At 41.0% G+C, this 26521-nt stretch overlaps 2 protein-coding genes across 6 annotated transcripts in view; one reads left to right on the forward strand and one right to left on the reverse strand.

The window, feature by feature from the left end:
* GLT1D1 (glycosyltransferase 1 domain containing 1) overlaps nt 1–26521 on the reverse strand; it is a 128483-nt gene that overhangs the window by 38364 nt on the left and 63598 nt on the right. For 4 of the 5 annotated variants that reach the window (XM_082325496.1, XM_082325497.1, XM_082325499.1 and 1 more), the window contains exons 4-6: nt 12573–12721; nt 8894–8999; nt 2997–3048 (exon numbers count right to left, since the gene is read on the reverse strand). In XM_082325496.1, coding sequence (XP_082181622.1) covers nt 2997–3048; nt 8894–8999; nt 12573–12721 — 307 coding nt within the window. Of the gene's footprint in view, nt 1–2996; nt 3049–8893; nt 9000–12572; nt 12722–20537; nt 20642–26521 lie in introns of those variants that run through there. The other variant, XM_082325498.1, reaches the window with a different exon arrangement.
* Nucleotides 25026–26521, forward strand: part of SLC15A4 (solute carrier family 15 member 4) — a 30687-nt gene continuing 29191 nt past the window's right edge. The window contains exon 1 of the mRNA XM_082325495.1: nt 25026–25658. Within this exon, the coding sequence (XP_082181621.1) occupies nt 25089–25658 (570 nt within the window). The 5' untranslated portion in view covers nt 25026–25088. The remainder of the gene's footprint in view (nt 25659–26521) is intronic.

Consider the following 26521-nt stretch of genomic DNA (forward strand, 5'->3'; position numbering starts at 1 on the left):
GATGAAGTGCGGGAAAAATAACACCGTTTATGCTACAGTGGAAGACTAAGGGACTTTTATCTTTCAAAAGGTAAATGAACTTTTGCGTTCAAAGCATTTAAAAATATGAAAAAATTGTTTAATAGGTTATTTTATTACTTAGCATTTCTTGGTCCTTCTCTTACCTATGAATAAGTAGCATTTTAAACTATATCACATCTTCCAATCCTAAAAAAAGCCTTCCAAATGATGGAGATGGCATTGCAAGCTGGAGGCCAACTTCAGGATTTAAAATTGCAGGAGAAGTGGGACAGCTGAAATTCAGCAGTAGGACACAGATGCAGCAAAACAGAAGGTGGAAAAAAGCAGATGGGGCAGAGGGCAGCTTAACCCAGCCTGGCCTCCATAGCTGACACGCTGCACGGTTCTGCCTCAAACTCTGGTGGGTGAAGATAGGCTTTTAGTTCCCTAAAACCACTAAGTTTCAAAAATAAGCTTAAGTTAAGCATCTGGTTTCATGCTCTGCTGGACCTTTAATGGCTTAGGGTGAGTAAATATAATCCTGCCAGGGCTTGGATCATCAAGAAGAAAATAGCAGTAATACTGTGTAACAGGGCGTACCGATGTATTCACACTTTATAGATCAATTTTCTGTTATGTTCTTTATTTTAAATGGTCTTGAGGAGAATGGAAAAATGAAGTTGAATGCTAATAAAACTGGCTTACGTAATTCTTATGCACCAGTTTTACACTACTGAAATAAAACACTGACCGCAAGCACAAGATCTTTTACAGTGTTTGAAAGTCACTTGGAATATAGATTATTACAAATGCTGTATTGTGTACTTCATAATTAAAGATAATTTATCTAATGTAATGGAAAAGAAGTTGTTGGAAGACACAGCCCTTCAGCACAGTGCAATTGCTTACATGTTTGTAATTTAATTTCTTAATTGACTGTCTAACTGTTAAAGCACACATTAGAGGAATAATGCAGTTCACATTAGTGTGAGTTAGTATGTAAAAAGTGTTAATATTCTGTGACCTAGGTATGGAAAGATGTATTCATATTCTTCACTGTTTGAAAGTAAATGTGTGGCATTTGCTCTCACCCTTTATGTGAAGATACAGCTAGAAAAAGAACTCAAAACCCCAGCATTTAAGAGACAGGTCAGCAGGTGGTATTTCAGTTTAGGACTTGGCAGACTTGCCTCCAATTCCCTGTCTGCCACAGACCTTCTCCAGAACACTGAGTGAGTCTCATAGCCCCGAAGCACAAAGGTGTTTAGGTAAAATCAATCAAAGTTAAGTACTTAAAAACATTTGAAGTGCTGATTTCAAAAGGATTTCAAAGTTCAAGTTTGTTTCTCCTTCTTATACTCTGTTACTTTTGTCTTCTTCTTGCATAAGATCTACGACAGAAGCTGTGCCCTTTCATGTTTACCCATCATGAAGTTCACTGTAGTGACTATTAAAACCAAGTTATATTTGTAATGTAAATACCAGATCAAACGTCTGCTCCTTTTAAAGCAAATAGATAAAAAAATCAATTCGTGCTGAAACAAAGTATTGAATATTAAATTGTTCTGTTGTGCAAGCTCCACTCTAAGTCATTTTTTCTAGGCAAGGGTGTATTAATGATTATATTATGATGCAAATCAGAACTGAAGAGATACCAAACAGTTAGCTTCTACTTCTTTCATTTATTGTTCAGCTTCAGCTGATATTTCCCAAGATGAGGTGAGTGGAGCTAACAGCTCGCTGCAGCTGGAAGAGGGTGGTCCTGCCTTGCTCGTTTTATCCCAGTGTGTTGCCCCTTACCGTCAGCCAAATAGTTACTGCTTACCCTTCACTGGATCTGGTGCTCACTGCAGTTCTCCATGATGCCGTACAAGTCTAGCCAACAAGTTAGTTGGAAAGCTAACCTTGCACAGAAAATCAGCTGGGCTAACAAGCTAGATCAGCAAGCCCTGCTGCCTGGTGTGGAGTTTTTCACAGGTCACCAGTGCAGCCTGACACTATCCAAAAGCACTCCTTGGACTCAAATGACTGGCAGCTCTTTATGGTCTTCCTCCACTCTTCAGAAACCAGGATTGAGCACTGTCTGCTTCAAGGATTTGTCTCAATTTTCTCCACTGGCAGTCTGCCATCAACTCAACCATGTAAGGGTGAAAATGTTGACCCAGTCTATTTTCAAACAGGAGCATCAGATACTAAAAATAATTGCACCGAATGGCTGAAGTAGACCTGCAATACAGCAGATGCAATGGTACCTACTAAATGAAGAGAAAGAGAATGAACCATTATTGCTCCCAGTTCTTTGCTGGCTAAATGACCTCCTTCAAATACACTGCCAAATGTATTTATCCGCTACACTGCTGCGTGAAAATAATTTTATTCAGTATTTTTCCATATATCATTCAGCACAGTGTGTTTCAGTTTGTTTTCAGAGGGACAGATGAGTTTTAAGAAAGTTAAGTGCTATTTATGTGCTACATGTCCCTCAAGACCTGGTCAACAGGGCTGTACATGTCACATATTGCTGGGCTTAGCATAACTTCGATTTTACCTCTGCAGTTCACCTTAAGAAGTTCATTCTATTTCCAGTGTTGACAAAACAAGTATTTTCAAATTATTCTTCCGAATTCTTTATTGTAAGTAAAGCTGTTTAGTTGAATTTTGGCAATATATAGAAGTTTATTAAATGATGCAAAAAGAAACAAAATATGCATATGGCATCAGGAGAGATGCGATAACAACAGCGATGATTAGTTTTAAATGTTACAGAGAAGCACCTCCTAAACTGCTGTATACTCTTTTCAAATACTAAACAGCTTTTAAATGCCAGATCTATGTGACCTGTTGAAGTACATAAATATGAAATGCTTTCTCTGAAAGGAAAAACAGGAATAGAGAATATGAAGATTATTGCAATTCTCTAGCATTATTTAGAAAACATTTTAGGAGAATGCACAGTTGCTAATACTATAAGCATTACCATCATCATGTAAACATACCCACTCTGCTGCTGCCAGTTCCTTCATTTTCACCGTGAAAGCCACTGCAAACCTAGTTAAATGGACAAAAATAGTTGGGATCATCTGCTTAAAGTGTAACATAAAAACAGAAAAGTACTTCAGAAAACATCTTTATAAGAACAAAGAGCAGAGGCTTATAAAAATGATTATAGATGGAAAGACAGAAAGCAGGCTTTCTATTTGTTTTACCAGAAAATACTGGTTAAACAAATAGTATCTCTTCAGGCTTTACAACTTAGAGCTCTTGGGGAATTAAAGTGAGGAATTAATTAATTAATCTGAATTAAAGTGAGGCTCTTGGGGAATTAAAGTAAAGTTTGTACATCATTGCAAGTTGCAACAGCCCTCTTCACAACCAGAAAGCGAGGTAAGAAGGAATCTGAAGTCCAGTTAGTGTCATACTATTGTTGTTTGATGAGACCCAGTCCCACTATTTGCCACTCATTGCAACTGAGTTTAGTTCAAATGAGCAGATGGAATTTTTAAACCTTTCCCCAATGTTCTCTCCTTATTTCTAAGTAGTCAAAGCTCTCAATGAGTAACTAACATCTGAGAAACCAAAATGTTATTCTTCAGGAAAAATATCAGAATTAAATAAACTAAAAAAAGAAAAAAGATGATCCAGTGACTGGGCTTCAACTCTGGAATCTCACAGACTTGGGATGCTCAGCTCTGTAGCCCTCATGTTAGGCATCTGCAGCGGAGATGAAATTTGCAGTGCTGAGTTAGACACCTGATAGTCCTTTACAATAAATAGGGAAGAACTGGGTGCCCAGAAATGAGATTTACCACAGTCATCGTTTCAGGCAAAGAGATCGTTACACTAGCCAGGCACAATACTGATAGAAGGGCATTTTGACTGTTCTCTGGTTAAGACTTTTCTTTGTTATGAGAAGGGCGCTTAAATGAATGAACTGTAGAATAGTATATGAACACCATCCGCTCCTCCTCTGTAATGTATATAAAACATAACGCCAAAGTAAGAACAAGCAAACAAAAGTGTACTTGAATAACTTAATGGCTAGGGTTTTCATCTGGGAGGGAGAAGAGAATTCTGTTCCCAAGCTTGCTTCCACTTTTTCCCTTATGGCTCTTTATAATGGCTCATCTGGACTTCTGCTTATGTGCCTTTGGGAAACGTATGTAGTTGTCGTGGTTTAACCCCAGTCGGCAACTAAGCACCACACAGCCGCTCGCTCACCCTCCCCCCCGATGGGATGGGGGAGAGAATAGGAAAAAAGAAAGTAAATCCCATGGGTTGAGATAAAGACAGCTTAATAGGACAGCAGATGAAGAGAAAAGAATAATATTAATAAAAATGATAATGATAAAAGAATATACAAAACAAGTGATACACAATGCAATTGCTCACCACCTGCTGACCAATGCCCAGCCCGTCCCCGAGCAGTGATCACTGCCCTCCGGCCACCTCCCCCCAGTTTCTATACTGGGCATGACGCCATACGGTATGGAACAGCCCTGGGGCCAGTCTGGGCCAGCTGTCCTGGCTGTGCCCCCTCCCAGCTCCTTGTGCACCGGGCAGAGCAGGGGAAGCTGGAAAGTCCTGGGCTGGTGTAAGCACTACTGAGCAACAACTCAAACATCAGTGTGTTATCAACATTATTCTCATCCTAAATCCAAAACACAGCACTCTGCCAGCTACTAGAAAGAAAATTAACTCTGTCCCAGCTGAAACCCGGCCAGTAGTGCACTATCATTCCACATAACAGAAAAGTTATATCAGAGGCCATTTAAAAGCAGCACTGATATGAACAGTTTTCATTTTTGGGTGTCTCATTACAGAGAGACTTCAGCCACAGAAGTCTGATTTCTAAACATACGAGATAAACAAGTTATTCTTACTGGGAGCTTGGTGTAATACCAAGAAGTCATATGAGATATTTTTATGGAGTCCAAGTTAATAAAGAATCCCTGTTCAGAAGAGATCTTAAGAACATGCTGGGCTTTAATGTAGCTTTTAAGTTGTGATGAAATACAAACACATGCTTTGACTGTTCTTAAATGGAACTTTAGTGTTAACTGGAACCACAAATGTGACCATTTCTGAAGACTACCAGATCTGTGCAACAGAAATGTTTGAACGCCTCCTTCATATGAGACATAATGTGTCTGCTCAGCAAAATTCCTTTTTTTTAATTGCTTTTATAGATACAGAATATAAAACAGAGGTTATCACATATTACACTTATGATTCAGTGTTTCTTTTTCATAGAATTAATGTAATGTTTCTGTCCTGAGCCAACCCTATGACATCTCAATGGTTAGAGATGGAGCACATTGCTAAGTCAGAACCAGAACACTGGAGACGTTATGTTTCAATTTGAGGACATGAAATCACAATCATTCATTAGAGGTGACATAAATGCCAAATTATAAATCCTACTTTTGTTTGTTGAAACAAACCTTATTCCCATACCTTTGTTTTGTAGTATCTGCTTTATGGTCCTACAATGAATTTCACATATACAACTTGACAGCTTTAAGGTTATTAAAGCCTTTGCAAATGCTTGTTTTGTCGAGTTGCACATGCTCCCTTCCCAGTTTTTGCAATTATACTTTCAATATATCACATTAACAAGCAGAAAAAACTGTTGTTCCTAAGTCTACAAAATACTGTTCAACAGAAAAAAATACCCTAGAGGAGTACAACCACCATTTAGAGGAATTTGATTAAAAATGAAACACTCATTATAAAGCTAGACAGTGTTCAATACTTTGTTTTATGGAATGTGGTGGTATATGGCATTGGACAAGTAATCTACAATTCCTGATACTTTCTGCTTAGAACCCTGCAATCAATAAAGAAAAAAAAAATCAATATTTCTTTTAATAACTATGCAATGAATAATACTAGTGATAATACTGGAGAAGAGATCCATTCAGAATAACTTCTAGAAAACTGAATTACTTTTCCTGTAGCAGAGAAAATATTATGAACTGCATAAGGATGCAGTAATATATTTTGAAACATAGGAAATTCAAGCTACTAAACTATACTTCAAGTTCCTAACTTAATTATCACTAAAAAAACATTCAGTAAAGTGCAATTTTTGCATAAGCTATATTAGCTATATTTGTGACAGATCATATTTTAAACACAGAACTGGATCAAATGGACACACTCAAGAGATTCTGTTCTTATATACTTTTCATTTTGCGCAGTGTTGAAATTTAACTGACGTGTTAGATATGTTTTATCTCTTCCTTCAGACCTGTTTAAAGAATAACTTCTGATTATCTGGTAACAAAACTAAACAAGTATATAATTTTTGTCTCGAATGGGGCCTTCAGTTGCTTTCCAACTACAAGTCACACTAAGACGTAAGAACATGCCCTAATGATTTTTCAATGAGCGTGATTAAATGCTGTCTTTAAAATCTGTTTACCTACCACATTTTATAGGACACTAGACAGAACAGCATATCTATGCCAGTGTTGTTAGCTAATAATAGCTAGAACATATAGTGGCATTAGCAAGGCTAAAACTACGAGATATAATCCTGCTGCAGGTTCTGTATGCATTTCGTCATTGCTAACATGAACCAAAATCCATATTGCTGTATCTGAACCACTGTAGTTATCTTTCTTAGCTAGAATGCTGTGATGAATGAACAGAGATAGTATCCTGAGCAAGCTCTGTTCAGCAAGGTATTTAAGGTCTCCAACAGTAAGTATGCAAGCAGTACCACTAGATTCGATAAGATGCTCCAAATGCTTAAATTTTATCTCACCTTGTAAACTTGGGGACCCCTTCGCTCACACAGAACTCAATTCTGGAGTGATGACCCTTCAGAGTACTCAAGCCACCAGAAGCTCAGGCACAGTATAGTTCCATGAGGCTGAGTAACTTGCTGTAGCAACTTACTGCCACCAAAAAGACATCCTTCTCTTAGCATTCCACAAGCTGATTCTTATTAAAGGGGTAGAAAACTAACCCAGGGGAAAAAAAAAAGGCCAGTTTTTACCATTTAGTGAGTTAAACCTGCTCAGAAAGCAGTCCAGTCCTGGCACAAGGAAGGGTGGATCACACAGCCACAAGAAAGAGAAAGAAGAAGGAGAGGAAGAGAGGTAGCAGTAGAGCCATCCCAGCCATCAGTGAGCTATTGAGCTATTACGCATGAAGTGATGACCTTAGCCTCTATCTCGATAAGACTTAAGCTGCCTCTTAAATTAATTTCATCCATTGGAAGCTTTACATACATAAAACGCTTCAGTTTCCAGTAAGAAAAGGGCTTATTGGCCCATCATGGACAACACTGTTGAAGTCAACAGACCTTTGGATCAAGCAGAAGGAAATTTATTTTCTGGGGATGCTGAAACAAGGAGAAATGCTGCAAAAACCTTTTCGGTTTTTTAGTGATTTTTTCTGATTTCTAATCAGTTCTTGAACTACATTTGATAACTACACTGACATGTGACCAGAACTTTTCCGGACTTTAAAACACCCTGAAAATACTCCCTTGTCAATTCACCTAAAAAACTGAGAGAATTTGCTTAAAGACTTTTTTCAGTCTCTGCTTCTTTGTTCGTGTATCTAGAGAAAGGATCACATTAGCGGGAAAAAAAGAACAAAAGCTCTTTATACTTGAGTCACCTGCTTTTCAATCAAGCACTCTGTCAACAAGTGAAATGTAAGGCCTCCGAGAACAGGTTTGTTTCTGTGATGCAACAGGACACATGCCAGTTATTTTTAGTTGCTGTCTCACTTAAGTCAAACTGCTGGGCACCCTGGTCTGTATGTGCAGATAGCACTTAATGCATAAAATATGTTAGTTCCAATAGAGATTATGTTATATATTTGAATATATGTAACATAAATCAGAATTTACCAAGAAACAGAGGTTTTAAAAAGAACAGCTTGGAGCAACATTTAGCACTTTTGGCACAGGGCCTTGGCAAATGGGGTCAAACCTTGTTTAGGCTAATAATATTACTACAATAAGTTTTAATGAGAATGTTCATACCTCCACCGCTAACAAAGATTTGTTATTTAAATAATCATATCTCCACCACTAACTCACCATTAACCACCTCCACTACTAAAGATTCACTATTTAAATACCAAATATCAGTCACTTCATGGCCAGGATAGCTCTGTACAAATGAGAACTGTATGAATATTGTTGGAGATACTTAGATGTGCATTTCTTTACCTAAATCTCTGCAAATATAAGCAGTCTAAAATAATTTTGGTAAGAAATTAAAACTTGATTGCACAATATTGTACCCATCACAAACACGTCAAATAAATCACAGTCAAGTTGCTACAGTCCACAGTTATACTAACTGCCAAAGGGTGTCTTTATGTCTACCCATAAAGCAGATTATTCTACAGAGCAATCTGCTGCCAAATCCCAGGTTAAGTATTCTTGCTATTATTCTTCTCATTTCTTTTACCTGCCTTAGAATTTTATATCCTCATCACATGCATAGTTCTATCATTTGACAAAACAGTTATGATTCACTAGACAAAGCACAGCATTAGTTAGCAAGAGCACAGATTTCATTAGCTTTTAATGGGATTTGAGTGGTTTTGAAAATTCACAGCCCAAGAGACCAAGTTTCAGCACTACCTCTGCCAATTCTTACATGGACAAATACGATGAAACGATTGTAACAGAGGAAATATAAAATGAATAGCCCGCATACAGACTATATTTTATGAAGACACTGTTCTACTTCCACCACTGAATCATAAAATAATGTAGAGATCATAGGGATTTCAAGTAGTCCATCTTTTGTCCGCTGGCCTACACATCTCCCAGTGATTCCAAGCATTTATGGAATGGTTCCTAAAAGATCTGCCATTACAAAAACGCAACTTCCTGTCATAAACCTTCCACGCATGCTTTTACCTGGCTTCTCCTAGCACTGCTCCCATTACCCGATGTTTCTCTTCGCATTTGATATCTTCATTTACATCTGTCCCACCAAAGATGATTCCAAAAGGAATTCTGCTACCTGCAAAGCAATGACCATGATGAGCAGTTGACCAACATGTCAAGGTAATGACTAGAAGGGGACATTAAGAGTGAAAAAGTATATTGATAATACTGTATCACATATTGATAATACTGTATCACATATGTAAGCAAAAGCCTTTGAAAAAGAAACCTGGAGAAACATGAATTTTCATGGTTTTGGCACTGAAAAAAAAAGGTACAATAACTATGCACTTTCACAGCATGTCAGTCTGTTGTGTAGCTATGAGATTTTCTTTGCCTTTTCCATGCTTAGTTAAAACAGTCAGCTCGTGTTTACACTTGGCAGCCCACCAAACAGGGTATATATTTTAAATGTTATTCATATTTTAATAAGATGCAGTATTGCAAAGTTTGGTCCCAGGTATCCAGCCTCAGCCACTCACTCACTGCCCCCTCAAGCATGCCAATACAGTGGCTTGGGTGACCATGCGGCAAAGCTGGTTACTGAATTTTTTTTTTTTTTTAAATATTCACTTCTGAAGTTGATTTTACTGCTACAAAAAATATAGATGGAGCCACACCATTGGAAAAGGTCACTGAATTAAATAAGGCAGTATAGATGAACCTGCAGCAAAAACATTGTTTTGCCTAATTCCAACCCAAAAGACAGATCTGTGTTTATAATTGGTTGTTCCAAGACCACCCAAGTTATGAAAGTTGGTTTAGGATGCCTTACAGTGCTCAGAAGAGTAAGAGCAGAGGAAGGCATGTTAGCTGTGGGACAGTCTGTGCACGAGACCTTATCGACATTCAAATTTTAGAGTATCAACACAATCGTATATACCTTAGTGGTGTCTGCACTCTGGTAAAAGCCTAGTTTTGATACACTGCATCAGAGTAAATTCATATTTGTGTAAGGATAAAGCCACCAAAACAGGGTAGCGTAGCACTTCTATGCTAACAGCAGCTAGACATAGACGGACAAGGCCAAAGACTACTTAGATGAAAATACAAAAGCCAATAGTAGTGCAAGATTCCTTCCTAATAGTATTTCTTTTCTTGGAGTCAGGTTATTTTTAGTAACTGACAAGTTACCAGTAATGTTCTCCCCTTAAACTAATCAAGATAGCAGACAATAATGTTTACTGTTGATTGTTTCAGCACTGAAATCGATTAAGTGGTCAGTTTTACACCACATTAAGCTAACAAATAACAGCCTCCTGGTGGCTAATTACTACATGCAGAACATAGTTTTAAATTCCAAAGGGGACTGCAGTTTTGCAAAAGAAAGTCTCCAGTAAGACAGTCTACAAAACCTGTCATTAAGGTGACCAGTTTTGTGGATTTTGCAGATTTCTGTCAGCTGTAACAGATGAAGCCCAGGTTTCCTTCTGACTGTAAACAAGAATAAGCAGTTAGGCTGTATTGCCACTACACACTGTGGATCAAGAAAGGCAGAAAATATGCTTTGTTTTTTCCCTTTTGCTATCGGATGGAAGGGGAGAGGGATCAAGGACTCAGTAGACATCACTGTCCTCAGCACTGGACCAACGAGCAGGGCACTAGAGGTTACTGTGTTGATGGAGGTTCTTCCTTTTGAGGGATAATATAACCGACCTTGCATGTTCATGGCTGTGAAAACTACTGGTGACACTTCCTATAGCTACCCACAGTGTCTTAGGGGGTGGGGGGAAATGACAGGTTAAATTCAGTGAACTCTCATAATTAAAATTCATGGTTAAAAACAAGCAAATAAGGACATCTTAAAGCAAATGGTGAACAAAATAAGTATGTTGATGAAGATAGAAAACATAATATATGTTTCAAATTTATATTTGAAAATTAAGTGAGCTGTAAGATGAGGATTTATTAGCATTGCTAATTTCCTCATTACTAAATAAAAGAACAAACAAAAAGAATGACAGACTAATTGGCATTCTGGCTACTTAAAGACTTCCCTTCACATTTTCAGATACTATGAGGTTTGTAGGTGAATAAAATTAATGTGCACTATTAAAGCACCACAGCACTAATCTTCAAGACACCTACTTTCTGTAACACAATATAAAATATATATTGGCTTTCTAATAAATAAAAAAGTAAATAATTATTATGTCATCTATTATATGTGTTGATCATACATCTCCAACCATGTAAACAAAGTTTCCAGGATGAGGCCCAAAAGATTGGTAGTATGGTAGCAATGGTAGTAAGACTGTAATTGCTAAATTTCTTTAAGGCATTTCTTAATATAGGCTATGGAAAGACTAAATGTTACAAGAACCAGGAATGCCCTCTGAATCACTTTTTTCCTTCAAGAAGTCTACAATAACTTTTACACTTTGACTAGGATCATCCCAGCAATCATACTAGTTACTGTCTTCCTTTTCACAGATTTCTGTTTTATTTTTCTTTCAGTTATTGCAGATGCTTTTTGGAACAGTGTGACTGACTTATTTAAATTACTGAGCTTTTGTAAATTATTCAAATATCAAGCTTTGTAGGTCACTTGCAATTTTGAAAAGCTAATAGCAGCAGCATTCGGGCAATGCTACGCAACAAAACTGCAATAAAGTTTTACAGCAAACATTTAAAATCCAACCTTATTTTTTGCTCCTTAGCAAAAAAAAGAGATAGTTCTAAGACCTTCCATAAGCCTCCTCCAAAACAATTCTAGGTCTTGTCACAAAAACAATCAATCATCTCTACATTCCAACAAGAGAAGTCTTAACACATACGTTAGCAGAGATCATCTTACAGAATTACTTTTTTATTTGGATTCTAGGATCCCTACTGAAATCAGAGCTCCACTGTAACAAAAGATACACAAGCATGCCAGACATCATAATTCATGCTTTCCGAAAGCCCACCAGCACAAATGGCAGGGGGACTTCTGAAGTCTGAAAACTAGCACAACACAACTTATACTGACATCTGATGAAAGTACCAAATTATGTACCTTTCTCCAAGTGAATAGATTTGTACAGTATGAATGTGATCTCAAAAATGGATACACACTTGCAATTTCAGTAGGTGACAGTGTCTGTAATTTTGAAAGCCAGTGCTTCTAGTGTATCATTAATGGCAGGCTAAATTTTGTTCTACATGGCTAGATACAATAGAAAATTTTATTATTTGTCTGATAACACCCTGTCTCCTACAGTTTAGCTGGCATGAACAACATCTCAAAGTTATTTCACGTCCAAAAAACCCCGACTCATTTTTGAGCAGAAATATCAAATTAGCCTCTCTGCTTTCTTCTCTCTGACCTCAGCTATACTTAGCCAAGCCATTGTCCTCTGAAAAAACACATTTACTGAAAGTATCTTATTGTTAATATAATGCTCTTATCTTCATGTAGTTAAAGTACTTAATTATGAAATGCACTGTGTGCTTTAAAAGTATGTTTATTTAGCTCTCTCCTCTCTGGATCAGATCTCCCACAGAGAAAGATTTTCAGCATTTCTGAACATTTGTTGAAGTGGATAAACAGAATAACTACATTACGTATGGATTTATACATTTAGAGCCGTTTATAACTGTATTCATTCTCTTCTCTTTCAGTACCATTTTAAGAGGTATTTTTATTGCAAAATAGAAAGAGGATTACCTTGAAGAAGTCTGCCTCCTTTATAAAGATGAATGGCCAGGGCTGCATCAAACTTCTCTGTTGAGGTTAGATTTTCTATTTCAGTTGGACTTTCATACATGACAGCATCTTTAAGAACACAGATATGACCTGCAGCATGTAGATGATTCCTTCATTATCGGAACAAATAGAAAAAGAATAAAAAAAGATACTATTAATGTTGTAGGCATGCCAGTATATTAAATAAGCTTAATCAAAATGTTTTTCCTTAATAATTTTTGCTCCGACATTCATCTTTATGCTAATTTTGTTCAAGCAACCATGGAGCTATTCACAAGGGTTTTTTTTTTTTTCCCTGGAAAATATTTGTTACCTTCACCACTGTGAAGCCACAGTCACGCTGCCAAGCAACATAATCCGCATCCATTTTAAGGCCCAAGCCTACAAAGTATCAATAGCACCTTTGGAAATCAGCAGAAGTGAAGTATGATCAGGATCTTTCCTGATTGAGCTTCAGCTTAATATGCTGAGAAGACTCCTTTTGAATTAAGTGTGTTAGACCTTGGTCTTAAAGATTCTCAGATCCTTGTTCTGGAGAAAGGCCACCGAGTGAAGAAAACAAAAGTATGTCCAGCTAATCAATGCTATTGAAAATATAGAACATGGGAAAAAAAAAAAAAAACCCATAAATAAAACTGAAGAGTTGAAATTTTATTCCCTTTCTGTTTGATTGTGGGTTTAATTGCTTCTTGTCTTAGTTACCCATTTGTAAAACAGGCACAGGATAATTAAAGTGTAAGAAAAAAACTACACAAAAGTAATTACACAAATACTTTCACAGTCTTTTTTTAAAATCTCAATTGCTAAAAAGAAAAAAAAAAACAACAACAACAAAACCCACCTATTCTAATGTCAGCTTACCCATTCATCTTTATACACAGTGGTTCCTCATATTAAAACATTGATTAAAAGACTGCCAAAGTCAAGAAACTGATTGATTACAGGAAGCTCTACTTTAGGCATTTCACTGAGCTTTGTTTTAGTCTTTTCTTTTATACACTGGGCTCATAACTCCGCCCACCAAAACCAGAATCAGTTATCAATGTTTCAATGACATCAGCCAATAAACATGCAGGAGAAAATCTATGTTTTGATAGAAACTAGCACATTGTATGTGCTGATACGTCATGTTTATGTCTTCAATATTACAAAGAGACCACAAGAATGTTTTCTGCTTATTACATATTGTTCCAGTTGATTTCTTTCTCCTAGCATATTAATTGTTCTGGCATTAAAAACCTGCTAACTCAATAGCTTCTTGGATAATGTCAGCTCTTTCCTTTCCTGATCATTTCCTATCCTCCCAAGGAATGTAATTTTCTGTCCTGCAGAAGTTAGTCATTACTGCAGAAATTGGTGCTAAAAATGTTGTAAAATGTCTTGAGGCCTTGGAAGGAATGTATTAGCACTAGATCAGACAGAGCTCCACTGGCACAACATATGGTGCTATATTTCTTCCTTATTCTAAAAAGAAACTCATTTTACTTTAAACTTCACCGTTTGAAACAAGACCAATAAATTATAATAAGTACTAATAAATAATGAAATACAGCCAGATTGTAAGCTCCTTATTTACACTGTTGAGCAATTATTTACATCAGTTGTCCCATGAACTCGTACCACGTACCTGCTTGCCTTTTGAAAGAGGCTCTCAATTTATATCTAAATAATGATGCCCAAATCTCACAGCTGTGGAAAGAAAATCTCTCGGGCAAATACTCGGTATGCTTGTGCATGCATTCCATAATTTCACAGGTGCTCATTAAATACTCTAAAAGAATTTTGTCCCATCAGTATTCCAATTACCATAAATCACTATCATGTACAAGCAATATGTTTGCATATTACAATTAATTGGAAAATAACTCTCTCAGGACATCAGGAATCAAGAAACTCAGCTAGGAATTTCGATCTAAAGCATCTTTTTTTTTTTAATATAGTAGGAATTAATACTTTTCCTTTCCTCCATGGTTTCCACAGCTCCAAATCTCACAGCTGAATGACAGCTGTTTTTGCAGTAAATAGAGGGGGACTCCCTCAAGTGTTCCAAGGCTCAGAAATTGTGGATTACCTCTATTACTTCAATTTTTTTTTCTACACATAATGACTCAGGAGCATGTAAAAAATTTGCATACAGCTTAAGAAAGAAAAATTATCAAACTATTCCCAGAATAATTTGAATTCCCAGATGTAAAGAGGCCTTAATCCCATAAACACACTATTGAGTTCAATATGATTAGTCACAGACTTCAGATTATGCATATATGGAAATATATGTGCATAGAAGCAGAGTTATTGGGTAGTATTTAAGTACTGAAATTTACAGTGATATTTTCATATTTTCTAAATGACTTCTCATCTTTATAACCAAAAAAAAAAAAGCAGGCTACGATTTTCACACATATGCTGTTATCAAGGAACACGATAAGAGGGTGCTGCAAAGCTACTGCAGGAGATTTTTTTTGAAGGCTGATCTGTCTGTGAAGTCACAGATGTCCCTGAATCAAGCCAAGACAGAAGAGATACATTACCCATATCTTTTCTCCTGGAAACTGTGTATTCACGTTATTTTGCCGTTTCATAAACAAATACTTTCTGAATGAAAAATAAAAATGAACATGTCTCCTGCTGTCTGTGAATCTAAGACAACACTGAAAATCCTAAATCTCAAGGCTACATTTTCTCTCTATCACAGTTCTGTATGTGGTAGATAAATTTCCAAGTGTCTTAACAACCAGTGATTACTGCTTGGATCCAGAATTTGCCTTGCTCTGCCATATCTTGCCCTTTTGCTGAAACTGCCATGGAAGCCAATGCCACTACTTGGGGAGAAAAATAAATATTTCTAAAATGGAGTTCGGCTGTCAGATTCCGGATTTCGGGTGTTTTGCTAGGAAGTAACCAAACAGGGAAAACTTCAGTCATTCAGTAAGTTTGAAACATCATTTCTCAGAGTACATTATATTAGTCACTGCTTACGCTGTGATATTTATACACATCTGAATATTGGACAAAATATTTGCCAGCCCCACTGATTTTAGTATTCTGGGAATTCATCTTTTTTGTTATATTTTTTATACTCTTTGGAAATCATGAGGCTTATAAGTGAAACTTGTGTCTGCTCTGGATCTATACTGTATGCAGAGAGATACTGCTAAAAGGGACACCCCTTTTCTGACACATTTTCACTTCATTAAAAATTTCTATAGAAAAACATTTTTCTCTAACATAACTATGAAATACCAGGTGATGTTTTACAATGTTTCATTTTTTTATTTCCTACATTATTGATCACTACTTCTCACTTATCCTGGCTAGCAGCCCTCCCTCCTTCACCCTGAATCTGCAGTTCACAGCTCTTCATATACAGAAACAATTTTATAGTTTCAAATACAGCATGACTGAAGCTAAGACACAAGCGAGGTAAAAGTATCCTTACTTCTAAAGTATTACAGTTTTGAAAGTTGCTTTATTTTCTGTGATGTCTTAATCTCAAAAACATTTATGTTCTAATTTTCAACTAATATTTCAATGGATTTACTTGCAGACAAAGAATGTTTGATTTCCAAAAAGTCCCTGGTAGGTAGATACGCTGACGCTTCTTGAATGGCACAAAATAGGCTTCATCCAAAAATATTAATTATCTCTTTCCCTAGGCTGTCTATTCCGTAAAGCAGCTATGCACCAACCACTGTTAAATCTATACAGCACAATTCAAAGCTTATTAAGTGAGCAGAGTCACTTCACTGCCTTTTCTGAAACTCGGCCAGAGCTGAATACTTGCAATTCCCACTGAAGCTGATTGAATTACAAGAGTTGAAACCCTGCTTGATCTTCTCTGTTTTCTCTGTAAATTATCTTAATTTCTGTCATACTTGTTAAAGCAAAGTATTCTTCATTCTATTTCTCTCTCAAACTTCTCCTTTAAACAACACAGACAAATTGTGTTGGCATGAATGAAGTATGAATAAAATCCAGTGTGAGTAAGAACAGAAATTAAAAATGTGAGCGAAAATGGGGAGAGAACCCTACTGTCTCTATGTTCTGAAGTCAGTAACTGTCCTTTGGAAGGACAAAATAACTCTGCAAAGTTTAATCCTGCCTTTTAAGTAGTTCCTGCCATGCAAAACATGTTGGGATGCAGTATACATCAAGTGCAGGCCACGTAAATGACTGTGTCTCAGTTCCAAAGGGGGAGGACGAACGCCTGCCCTGCAGCTGTCCTGCTCTGGGAATGGCCACGCAGACAGCAGGAATGCACCGGCACCTGTGCAAACAGACGTAGGTAGGTAGAAGACCTCTTATGATCCACCATGGAGAGAAGAGGATCTTCTGCTATACGAGTGCTCTTCTGTGTGATTTTAATGGTAGCAGATAGATAGGGTAAGACTAAATGGAAGAAAAGCTGGGGCTCAGAATTACTCCAATAAATGTCTAAGCTAAAAAATAATTGTAAAGAGGAATTATAAGCATTATTGAATTTGTGGGTTTAATTCTCTTGCAGTTGATTACCTGGAGATTTGCTGAATGGCTATCTCAACTGTCCCATTTCAAATGAGAACTGAAACAACCTCTCCCTCTCCAAAAGATATTTACATATTGACGAAATACTTCATCTAAATCTAATTAACCAATTAATTCAAGATTTCTATTCCTCATTACTACCAAGTAATAAAAGATGAACGGAACGTTTCAAGGGGTAGAGAAGATTCATTTATTTTCCTTCCTAACACCCTCTTTGATCTCATTTCTCAGGCTGATGAATGGCACCCTAACCAAAGACGTTTGCTTAGTGTTTTATACTCTACTCATTGCTCATATTTTTTAAGGTGATTAAAGATTATGCACACCAATACGAATAAAGCCCACAGCACATTCATTATATCACTTGTTTTAGCAAGCTGATTTCTAGCCAAATTAGATTCTGGTATCTTTGTCACTAGTTACTTTAAACTCAGGAAATGAATATCTTATTTATGAAAAGACGAAGCAGTTATAAGAACAGCTGTAATATCATAAACATAGTATACCCCGTGATATTAAGCCATAAAATTAATCTATGCTGGCACGTGTCCAACCTGGAGAGACAACCTCATTGTTTCATTTATACTTAACCAAAAGTTGCCATGGTTCAATATAAAAAAAAAATTGAACAAATAAATTCATAAGCATGTACACAGATACAACGGAAGCCAAATATTAATTGGAATATATATTTTCTGTGTATTAACACATATGCTACAAAGGTTACCATATGCACTTAACCTCCGGTATGGCAAATTAGTGCAAGAAGTGACATGCCCAAGCCTTTGGCCATACCTGTAGATTTTTTTTTTTCTTTTTAAATGGCTTAAAGTCTTAAGAAAACCAGTATTAGATGGAAGTATCTGCGTAGGATGGTTTTAGTGATAGCTGTCACTCGACAAGCCTTTTAGTCAGGAAGATGGATTTAATTGCTAGCTAATACTCTACTTTTTTTTCCTGATCAGACCTTTTTCCTCCTGAACGGGCTCATTTATATTATTACTATAAATGACATTTATGTTAGGTGATAAGATAGCAACTGAACATGACATAAGTTACTGACTCTCAAACACTATTTCTGTTAGAATCCTTTATCCACCTTTATTGTGAATGCGAATTAAATTGACCTTTCGCTCATTATTTTCTTTCTGTTTGAAGGTCTATGTGCATGAGTAAGCAGCATCCACTTTATAGGGTATGCCTATAAAGCAAGAGGATGCTAAAGCAAGTTGGTGTGCTCTACTCAGATCACTGCAGATGTGTTGACATAGCCGCAAATGATTGCGTTAACATGGTAATATATTAAACCATTTGTCAACTGAGCTGTTTGCATCTCACCAAGTCTATGCCTTCTTTCCTACTAAAACACATTATCTTAGGCCACCATGCATGAGTCAGCTGGAGCAGGCTAACCAAAATTGCTGGTTACCGTGACTCACGTAAAGGCACCTTGCTAAACCACTGTGCCTCGATGCAGTATGCTCACATGATCACAATCAATCTCAGTGTAGTTAAAAGACAATTTGAAGCAGTATGTGGACATTTGTTCGTCTGGCTTATTCAGGCTTAGTTTAACTAGAAATAATGCAAAACCTGCTTTCCACTAGATTACCTCTGAATGGCTCCACAGTCTAAATGTTTGACTTTCCTCAAAGCTGAAGTGGAAGATGAAGGTAAGTGAATATTTAATTTGCAAAGGTTGAAGAAATAATCTTATGGAGGAAGAATGAGCATTGATGTCCCCAAGAATAACTAGTTTTGTATTATCTAGTAAGAGCAAAAAGTAAGAGATGAAAGCAAATGCAGAATGCCACACAAACCACCACAAATGAACACTGTGGTGACATGTACAGGTATAAAAATGTGTATTATAAGAACATATTTGTTTTATCTCAACATTTTATTAATAATTATCATTTTAAAATACAGAAAACTTCAGCTTTCTCTGGTCTTTATGCTCCATTTGCTTTGTATCTTCAATGCCTGGGTGACTGACATGAGGCAGCAGCTATGTTCTACCACTATCTTATACAATAGAGTAGCCCCGCACAAATCTGAGACTGAACGTGGTATGACACAACAAGTGTGAAAGCCTAAACAATGACAGAGGACTATTTCTATGCATAAAAGTGTGATAATCAAGATCAAGGTTGGGAAAAACTTGTAATGCATCAACAACCAAACAGATGTATCCTAAGAAAAACAACTAAACTGTGGATGACTCTTTGACAGGTAAGAAGCAACCAAGTCCTTATTTCAGGCCTCAAGAGGACAAAACCATTTGGAAATTGTTTGATTTTTATGATGACTTTTTTTTTTTTTTTAAACAAAGCTCACATGCACAGCAAAGCCCTCAGAAATGCTGTCAGCCACATCTTTTTTCTATGTCAGAAAAAGTTAAACTGGGACATTATATACGCAGTTCTGTTAGTCCAAACAATTTCAGAGCACTACAGATTCACGGCCATAATCCCTATGAGCCGCATGCTGAATGCCCACAGCAAGGGCGCTAACTGGAGTAGCTCTTGCGCAACCGTTGCTCTAGGATGAGGTTGCTCTAGCTCCAGTAGAGACCCATATTTCAGAGCCCGCAGCCTACTGCTCTTCGTGTTGACTCCTCACCTGACTCTGGGTATTTCCCAAAGCGGGCAGCCCTTGGGAAATCCACAGCACCACTGACAGGGGTTGGGCAAGAGCTGTGTGCGGCGGCTGGTGAGGGGCCCTCTGCTCTTGGCTTGTGAGCCTGGGTCACCCTGCAAGCGCAAACTGCTCCTGGGCCAGCAAACTGAGCAGAAAGGTCTTTCTTTTGTTTGGCTTTTGGTTTTTTGGGGTTTTTTGGGGGGGGGGGGGGAACCCCTCGGCTCCCCCTCTCCCTCACTCCCCAGTAGTACGGGCAAAGGGGGACAGGTTGCCCAGACAAAGCCGCAGCAAAGCCACAGCGGGGGCCGCCTCCCCCGGCCACAGGCTCGGCCCCACAGCCGGCGGGGCCCCGGCCCCACAGCCGGCGGGCCCCGGCGAGCGGCGCACCCACCCTCCGGGCGCCCCGCCGCGGCGCTGGGCCGCCCGCCCCTCGCCCGCCCCCGCCGCCAGCCAGCCAGGCGGCTGCGGCGGCAGAGACGCCGCCTCCGTGCGCCAGCGCGGGCGGCGAATGGCGGGCGGCCCCGCCGCCCCCCGCCCCAGCCCCGCGGCACCGGCCCCCAGCGCGGAGCCCCCGCTGCCCGCCGGGGAGGGCCGCGGCGGCCTCAGCGTGAGGGGCCGGCAGGCAGGAGCGGCGGCCTCAGCGTGAGGGGCCGGCAGGCAGGAGCGGCGGCGAGGATCGCAAGGGCGGAGCGGGCAGGCGGCGGGGCGGCAGGCGGCGGGCATCCCCGGCCTCCCCTCCTCGCGGGGCGGCGGGGCACTTACTGTATCCTGGCGGCGGTGGTCGCGTTGCCGGTCTGCGCTCGGAGGCACGCCAGCAAGAGCAGCCTCATAGCGGCCCCTCCTGCCCGCCCGGGCGGGATCCGCCTCACTGAGGGGCAGCGCCGCGGCCGCCGCCTCCTTCACCTGCCCGCGGCCCGGGCGCGGCCCCGCCGCCTCCCGGAAACAGCGCGCGGAGCGGGTGCGCAAGCTGCCGCGGGGCGGGCGGCCCGGGCCCCGCGGAGCCCTGCCCCGAGCGCGGCAGACCCGGCCGGGGAGGGGAGGGGAGGGGAGGGCCGCGGCCTCGCCAGGTGTCCCTGGGCAGAGGGCACTCGACCACAGAGCCCAGCTCCCGGTCTTGCGCCGGCAGGTCTGGGTGCCTTCCACCCGCCCCCAAATAGCGCGAAGTAGTTTCATTAAACAGTCACAAAGGTGATGTGCTCAAATCGTGGCCTCAGAGAAGCCTTAAACTGTTGGTCGCACAAGAGAGCTCCTGAGAAGAACACCAGGGCAAGGCTGGTATCAGCCAGCATCTCCGGAGGCAGTTCCCCAGCTACGCCGCAGTCGCCGTGTGTCTCCCAAGATGGAGGCAGTTCCTATTCGGTGCAGGAATGGACAAAAAACTAATTGTGGATCAAATGCCAACAACCAGAAAAGCCAGGAGAAAGCGCAGGTCCAAAGAACAAGGCAACGGGGCAGTCAAAGACCACACAAAGTGTCAGGAAGGCCATGCGATGAAGCAGAGCCAAAGGTGTGCGAGACCAGGGGAAAGCTCCGGTGAGGAACCGCAGCCGCCACAGCAGCAGGCAGAATCCAAAGATACAACAAAGCAGGGAAGAGAAAAAGGAAGAGCCTGAACTCAGGACCAAGAAAACTGTATCCCAAACGATCAAGCCAGTCTTCAGGATAAACCCCAATTATTATCAGAAACACAGTGGCTAAAATCAGATGGGTGGGGCAGCAGCAGTAAGACTGAGAGGCCAGTTTAGGGGGTCTGTTGGGAGACTGATAGGGACCAGCTGGCTTACTGTAGATATACACGGCCTTGAACTTGATTCAGCATTTTGTAAAAACATTGACAGCATGTACAGAACATTTGTGGCCAGATGAGGAGGGCTTGATCTAACAGAAAACTCACTTTTTTGCTTGTATACTTATAACCTGGTCTGGTTCCCTGATGTAATTCAGCACAGGGCCACACGGATGCCTATGATTGCCCAAGGCTGTAGAAGACAGGGAAAGGTGGTCTGCAAACTGCAGTGCCTGTTTATTGTGGCTTAAATTACTCTTCAAGTCTCAATGTCAGGTAGAAGGAGAAAAATATGCCACATACAGAGAAAGGCTCTTAAATTTAATAATTTTTAAAATAGTAGTTCTTCAAATAACTTGTGTGGATCTCTGAGGATGACAGATATTCAGGAATTGAGGGTTTAGAAGTGATAAAGATATATATTGGGGTGTATTCTGGCAAATTGGAAGCATTTTGGTAAGCTGGCTCACGTTTTGCTAATGGGTCTTCATGCTGCAGAGCTATGTTCAACTGTATGCTGAGTTATCACTTAGCAATAATTCAGCACAACGTCGTTCAGACTCTTTTAAACTCCATCCAAACTAAAAAAGGTGGCTACAAGCTAGAAGAGCAACAAATCTCACATAAATGCTAAAAATAGCATAAATGCTAATTTAAGGGCAGGCAGGACCAAGCTATTTTCATAACCATTTTAGAAAGCATTTCTGGCATGAAATCCCAGCCCAATTGAAATTTAGAGGGCTTTTGTCAATCCGGCCAGGATTCTAGCCTTGAAGTTTGTTTCACTGTAAGTGGCCTGTATGAAACACATTTGGGCTTTTGAGAGCACTTAATCACCCTCAAATCCAGCACCAGTCATCTCTGTTAGTCACCGCTGCCCAACTGTCTAACAGACCTGTAACATATCACACGGACTGCACGAAGGTTATGCAGCTGCCTTTCAGTCTCCTGATACACTGCTACTCTATATCCTTTCCCAACAGACCCTCTTTCTGGTTCCAAGATCTCCCCCATCCAGCTGCCGTCCAGCTGCATCGCACCACAAAAGGTTGGCAGCGTGCATCCCAACCAAGAAACACACCTTGCCCCGCTGCTGCAGCCCTGTACCTAAAACAGCCTACGCAATCCAAAATGGGGACATTCCCTCGTTGCACGGCCTTAAGCAGGATATGTGACGATGCTCAGAAAGTCATGTTTGGGGTTAAAAGGAAGCTGCACTTTTGATATCTGCATGGGATCCCTAATTACAAATAGCTTGGTCATTGCAACTTTTCACTGCTGCGAGCTCTAAAACCAGACAATAGCTATCCAGCACGTTTAGTGTATAACACAAAAAAGACAAAAATGCAAACATGAAAGACAAGGCCTGCTCCATGAGACAAATCAGGAAACTTAACCAGTCATCTAGGAAATAAAGAGGAAATAAAGGAAACATTCAAAGAGGTCTTAACATATATTACTATTTATGGTAACTCTGTTTTTTTATGCTATATAGGCCTTGACTGACAAAATTAAAAATCTCTTAAGTCTTTGTAGCATTAAGTATTGTGTCTCTGAAAACAGGTACATGCACTAATGTATCACTGTATAGAAATAGGTGCATTCATTGTATTCAAAGAAAGGGTCATGGATGTATCTTAATGAAGTTTTAAATATACTGTAGCTACGTTTTCTTGTTTGGAAGAAAATTAAACATCACTTTCCTGAAGCTGCTATACTTCCAGAGAGAACGTTCAGGTTATAACGGGAGCTTTTGAATTTTAGTGAGAGTACCTACTTCTCAATATCTGAAAATTTAAATAACACTTTATAATGTACATTTCAAATACTATTCAGCATTGCAAGGTGTTTGTAACAGTGGTTGGGTAGGCCAACACAAAAATCTCACCACATTCACGAAGGTAAATTATGAAGGGCCTAGAATGTGATATCTGCATATATTTAAACACACAATAACGCAAAGTGTGCTTAATTACTTTGTAGTCTCTAGCAAATACTACTAGATCCCTTAAAAAATGTAATCACAATATGATATACTGTACTAAGCTGGGCAAAGCTGAAATGTACTTTTTTAAATTACAGACTCAGTCATGTTATAGTAGTTCACAAAGAGATCTCTGTACAGCTGGCCGCATTGTCCTCATTGTGCTTTGTCGTGAAATTTAACTAGTTAAGAGAGCAAATATATTTAATGAGTCATTTTTATGGCATATGTTATTTACAAAGGCCTGTCATTAAATGGATATATTTACTTTTACAAGCATCGCTTGCTCAATTACCAATGCTGTTCCAAAAATTTTAAGTCATACCTAGATGTTGGGTGTAACTATATGATGTCAATCAATTTATCTTTTTCACTGAACACACACAACCAGAGTATCTTTCCCACTTTGTTCTGGCCAAAAATATGAATTTAAGATCTGCTGTTGAAGACAATCACGTAATTTCACAATCTTTACCTCAACATATGTGATGGAACAAAAGAACGTCTTAGGCCCCCGATCTTGCAACCACTAATGTGTGTTTTCTTATTTTAATCACGCAGTTTGTTCCATTCAAATCAGTCTTCATTCTCCGCACGTACTTACGGCTCGTACCACTGCAGGTGCACCTCAGATACACCCAACGTCAACCACCGCGCATCCAGCTGGTGCTCTCCCACCATGCCGGCTCCCGAATCGCGGTGCAGCTCTGCACGCTCAAGGCCTGCGTCTGCTCCATTGACCAGGGGCAGCGCAACACGGACAAAAAGAGGAATTTACAACGCAAATTCTTTTTTTTTTTTTTTTTTAGGATGGCCGTTTTACGGGGACAATCCTCACTTTTGCTTTTCTGACTGAGCAGCTGAGTAGGCAAACAAACCCCATTTTAATTTCCCCATCGTTGTTACTGCTGGATAAACCTCAGGAGAAAACGAGGGCGGCTCATGGAAGCCAGCGCTGAACCTGTGTCGTTAATAAAGTCACACAGCTCCAATTAATGCCTAAAATGTAATTCCCAGCCTGAACCAACGCACAAAATAACCACAAAATCAATTTTCCCTGCTGCAGCCTCCCCCCCCGCCCTCTTTACCCGGCCAGGCACCCTAACGGAAGCGGCGAGGGAAAACCTGAGGGGAGAAAGCTGCCGCCTCCCTTCCCCGTGAGGCTCCGCACCCCCAGAGGTGTACCCACCCCCAGAGGTGTACCCACCCCCGCCTCGGCTCGGTGTGGCTCAGCCCCGGCGCTGAGGAAGCGGCCCACGGCCTGCCCGGCCCGGGACCCCGCGCCGCCGAGGGCCCGCGCCGCCGCTTCCGGCCCGCCGGGCCCCGCCCCCGCTGGCCCCGCCTCCTTTCGCCTCGGTCGCCGCTCCCTGCAGCCCAGCCGCCCACGTGACGGCGCTGCCGGCGGAGCGACGGCGCCCTCAGCCAATGGCGACGCGCCGTCCCCCCCCGTGGGCGGGCCGGGCCGGGCCCCGCCGCGCGACGGCGGCGAAGTTTCCTCAGGGTGGGCCGGGGAGCGCGGCGGGGCCGCGGAGGAGGCGCCGCCATGGAGGAGGCCGAGCCGAGCGAGCGCAGCCCCTTGCTGAGCAGCGGGGAGCGCGGGCGGGCAGCGAGCAGCGCTTTCCACGGGCGGCGGTTGGCCTGCGCCGCCGTGCTGCTGGCCGAGCTGCTGGAGCGAGTGGCCTTCTACGGCATCACCTCCAACCTGGTGCTCTTCCTCAACGGGCCTCCCTACGGCTGGGAGGGTGCCCAGGCCAGCCAGGCCCTGCTGCTCTTCATGGGCATCACCTACCTGGTGTCGCCTTTCGGTGGCTGGTTGGCTGACGCCCTCCTGGGGAAGTTCGGCACCATCCTGCTCAGCATGGCGCTCTACCTGCTGGGCATGCTGGCCTTCCCCGTCATCGCCGCACCGCACACCCGCCAGGGCCTCTGCGGGGACATCCCCTTGTTCCCCATAGAGAACTGCTCCTCTCCGGCGGCCAACGCCACCGTGGCGCCTTGCTCCCAGGTGGGAGCCACCCGCTACTGTGCCACCGCCACCTTCGTCGGACTGGTCCTCGTGGGGCTGGGCGTCGGGTCGGTCAAGGCCAACATCACCCCTTTCGGGGCAGACCAGGTCAAGTATTATTTGGCAGCTGCCAGATCGTTTGTGGGTGCTGATCTGAACCAGGGGATGGCTGTCAGTGGTGCAGAGGGGCTTGCTTTGGTGGGATGGACAGTGCACCAACCGATTCACACCTCCGTAGGTGTTAAGTCTCAGAGGGGATCAGATCATCCAGCCTTGTTCCCTCTGTAATGCAAGCTGTTAAGTTGTGCCCTGTTTGATATAATTTTGGTGTCTGTGTGGTGTCTGATCTCTTATGACCCTTGGTTTCCTCATAGCCCTGCCTTAGGTGTGCTCCCTGATTTGACTAAGCCATCACCATCTTGAGGTGTTTGGTTGAATGCTTAGTGGCCACTAAGTGGATTGTTAATTGCCCTCCATTGTGGACTTTGTACCCAGTTAATTTGACCTCAGAGCTCATCAGGTGAAATATCTGATACACATTTTAGCTTTGACAAAGATAGCATGGGCCTTCTAGGGCAGTGGTCAGAGGCCTTTATCATCCTGTGATAAATGAAGGCTAGAGAACAAAGAGATTTTTATGCTTTAGGTATTCTCTGTGTACTGCACTGTGCTCTTAAGTGATATTTTTGTGCAGGCTAATGTTGTGCCAGATGACGGGTGGGAAGATGCTCTCAACATGGTAAACATATTACCTGGGCTGTTCTCATAAGGACAATGTGTCAAACGACCTTACTCAGATCCACTTCAGTGATATCATTCATTGGATCATCACTGCAGAACCAAGTGGCTTTACAGAAAGTATTTGAAAGACAGCTCATAGTTCAGTATCAACTGGAATGCACTGTTGCATGTATTTTTTTACAATCTTACACTAAGGTAGTATGCTGACTGTGGATGTTGAATTGGAGTAT

Source organism: Platalea leucorodia (genome assembly GCF_965183815.1).
Source record: "Platalea leucorodia genome assembly, chromosome: 12".
In the NCBI taxonomy this organism is placed as follows: domain Eukaryota; kingdom Metazoa; phylum Chordata; class Aves; order Pelecaniformes; family Threskiornithidae; genus Platalea; species Platalea leucorodia.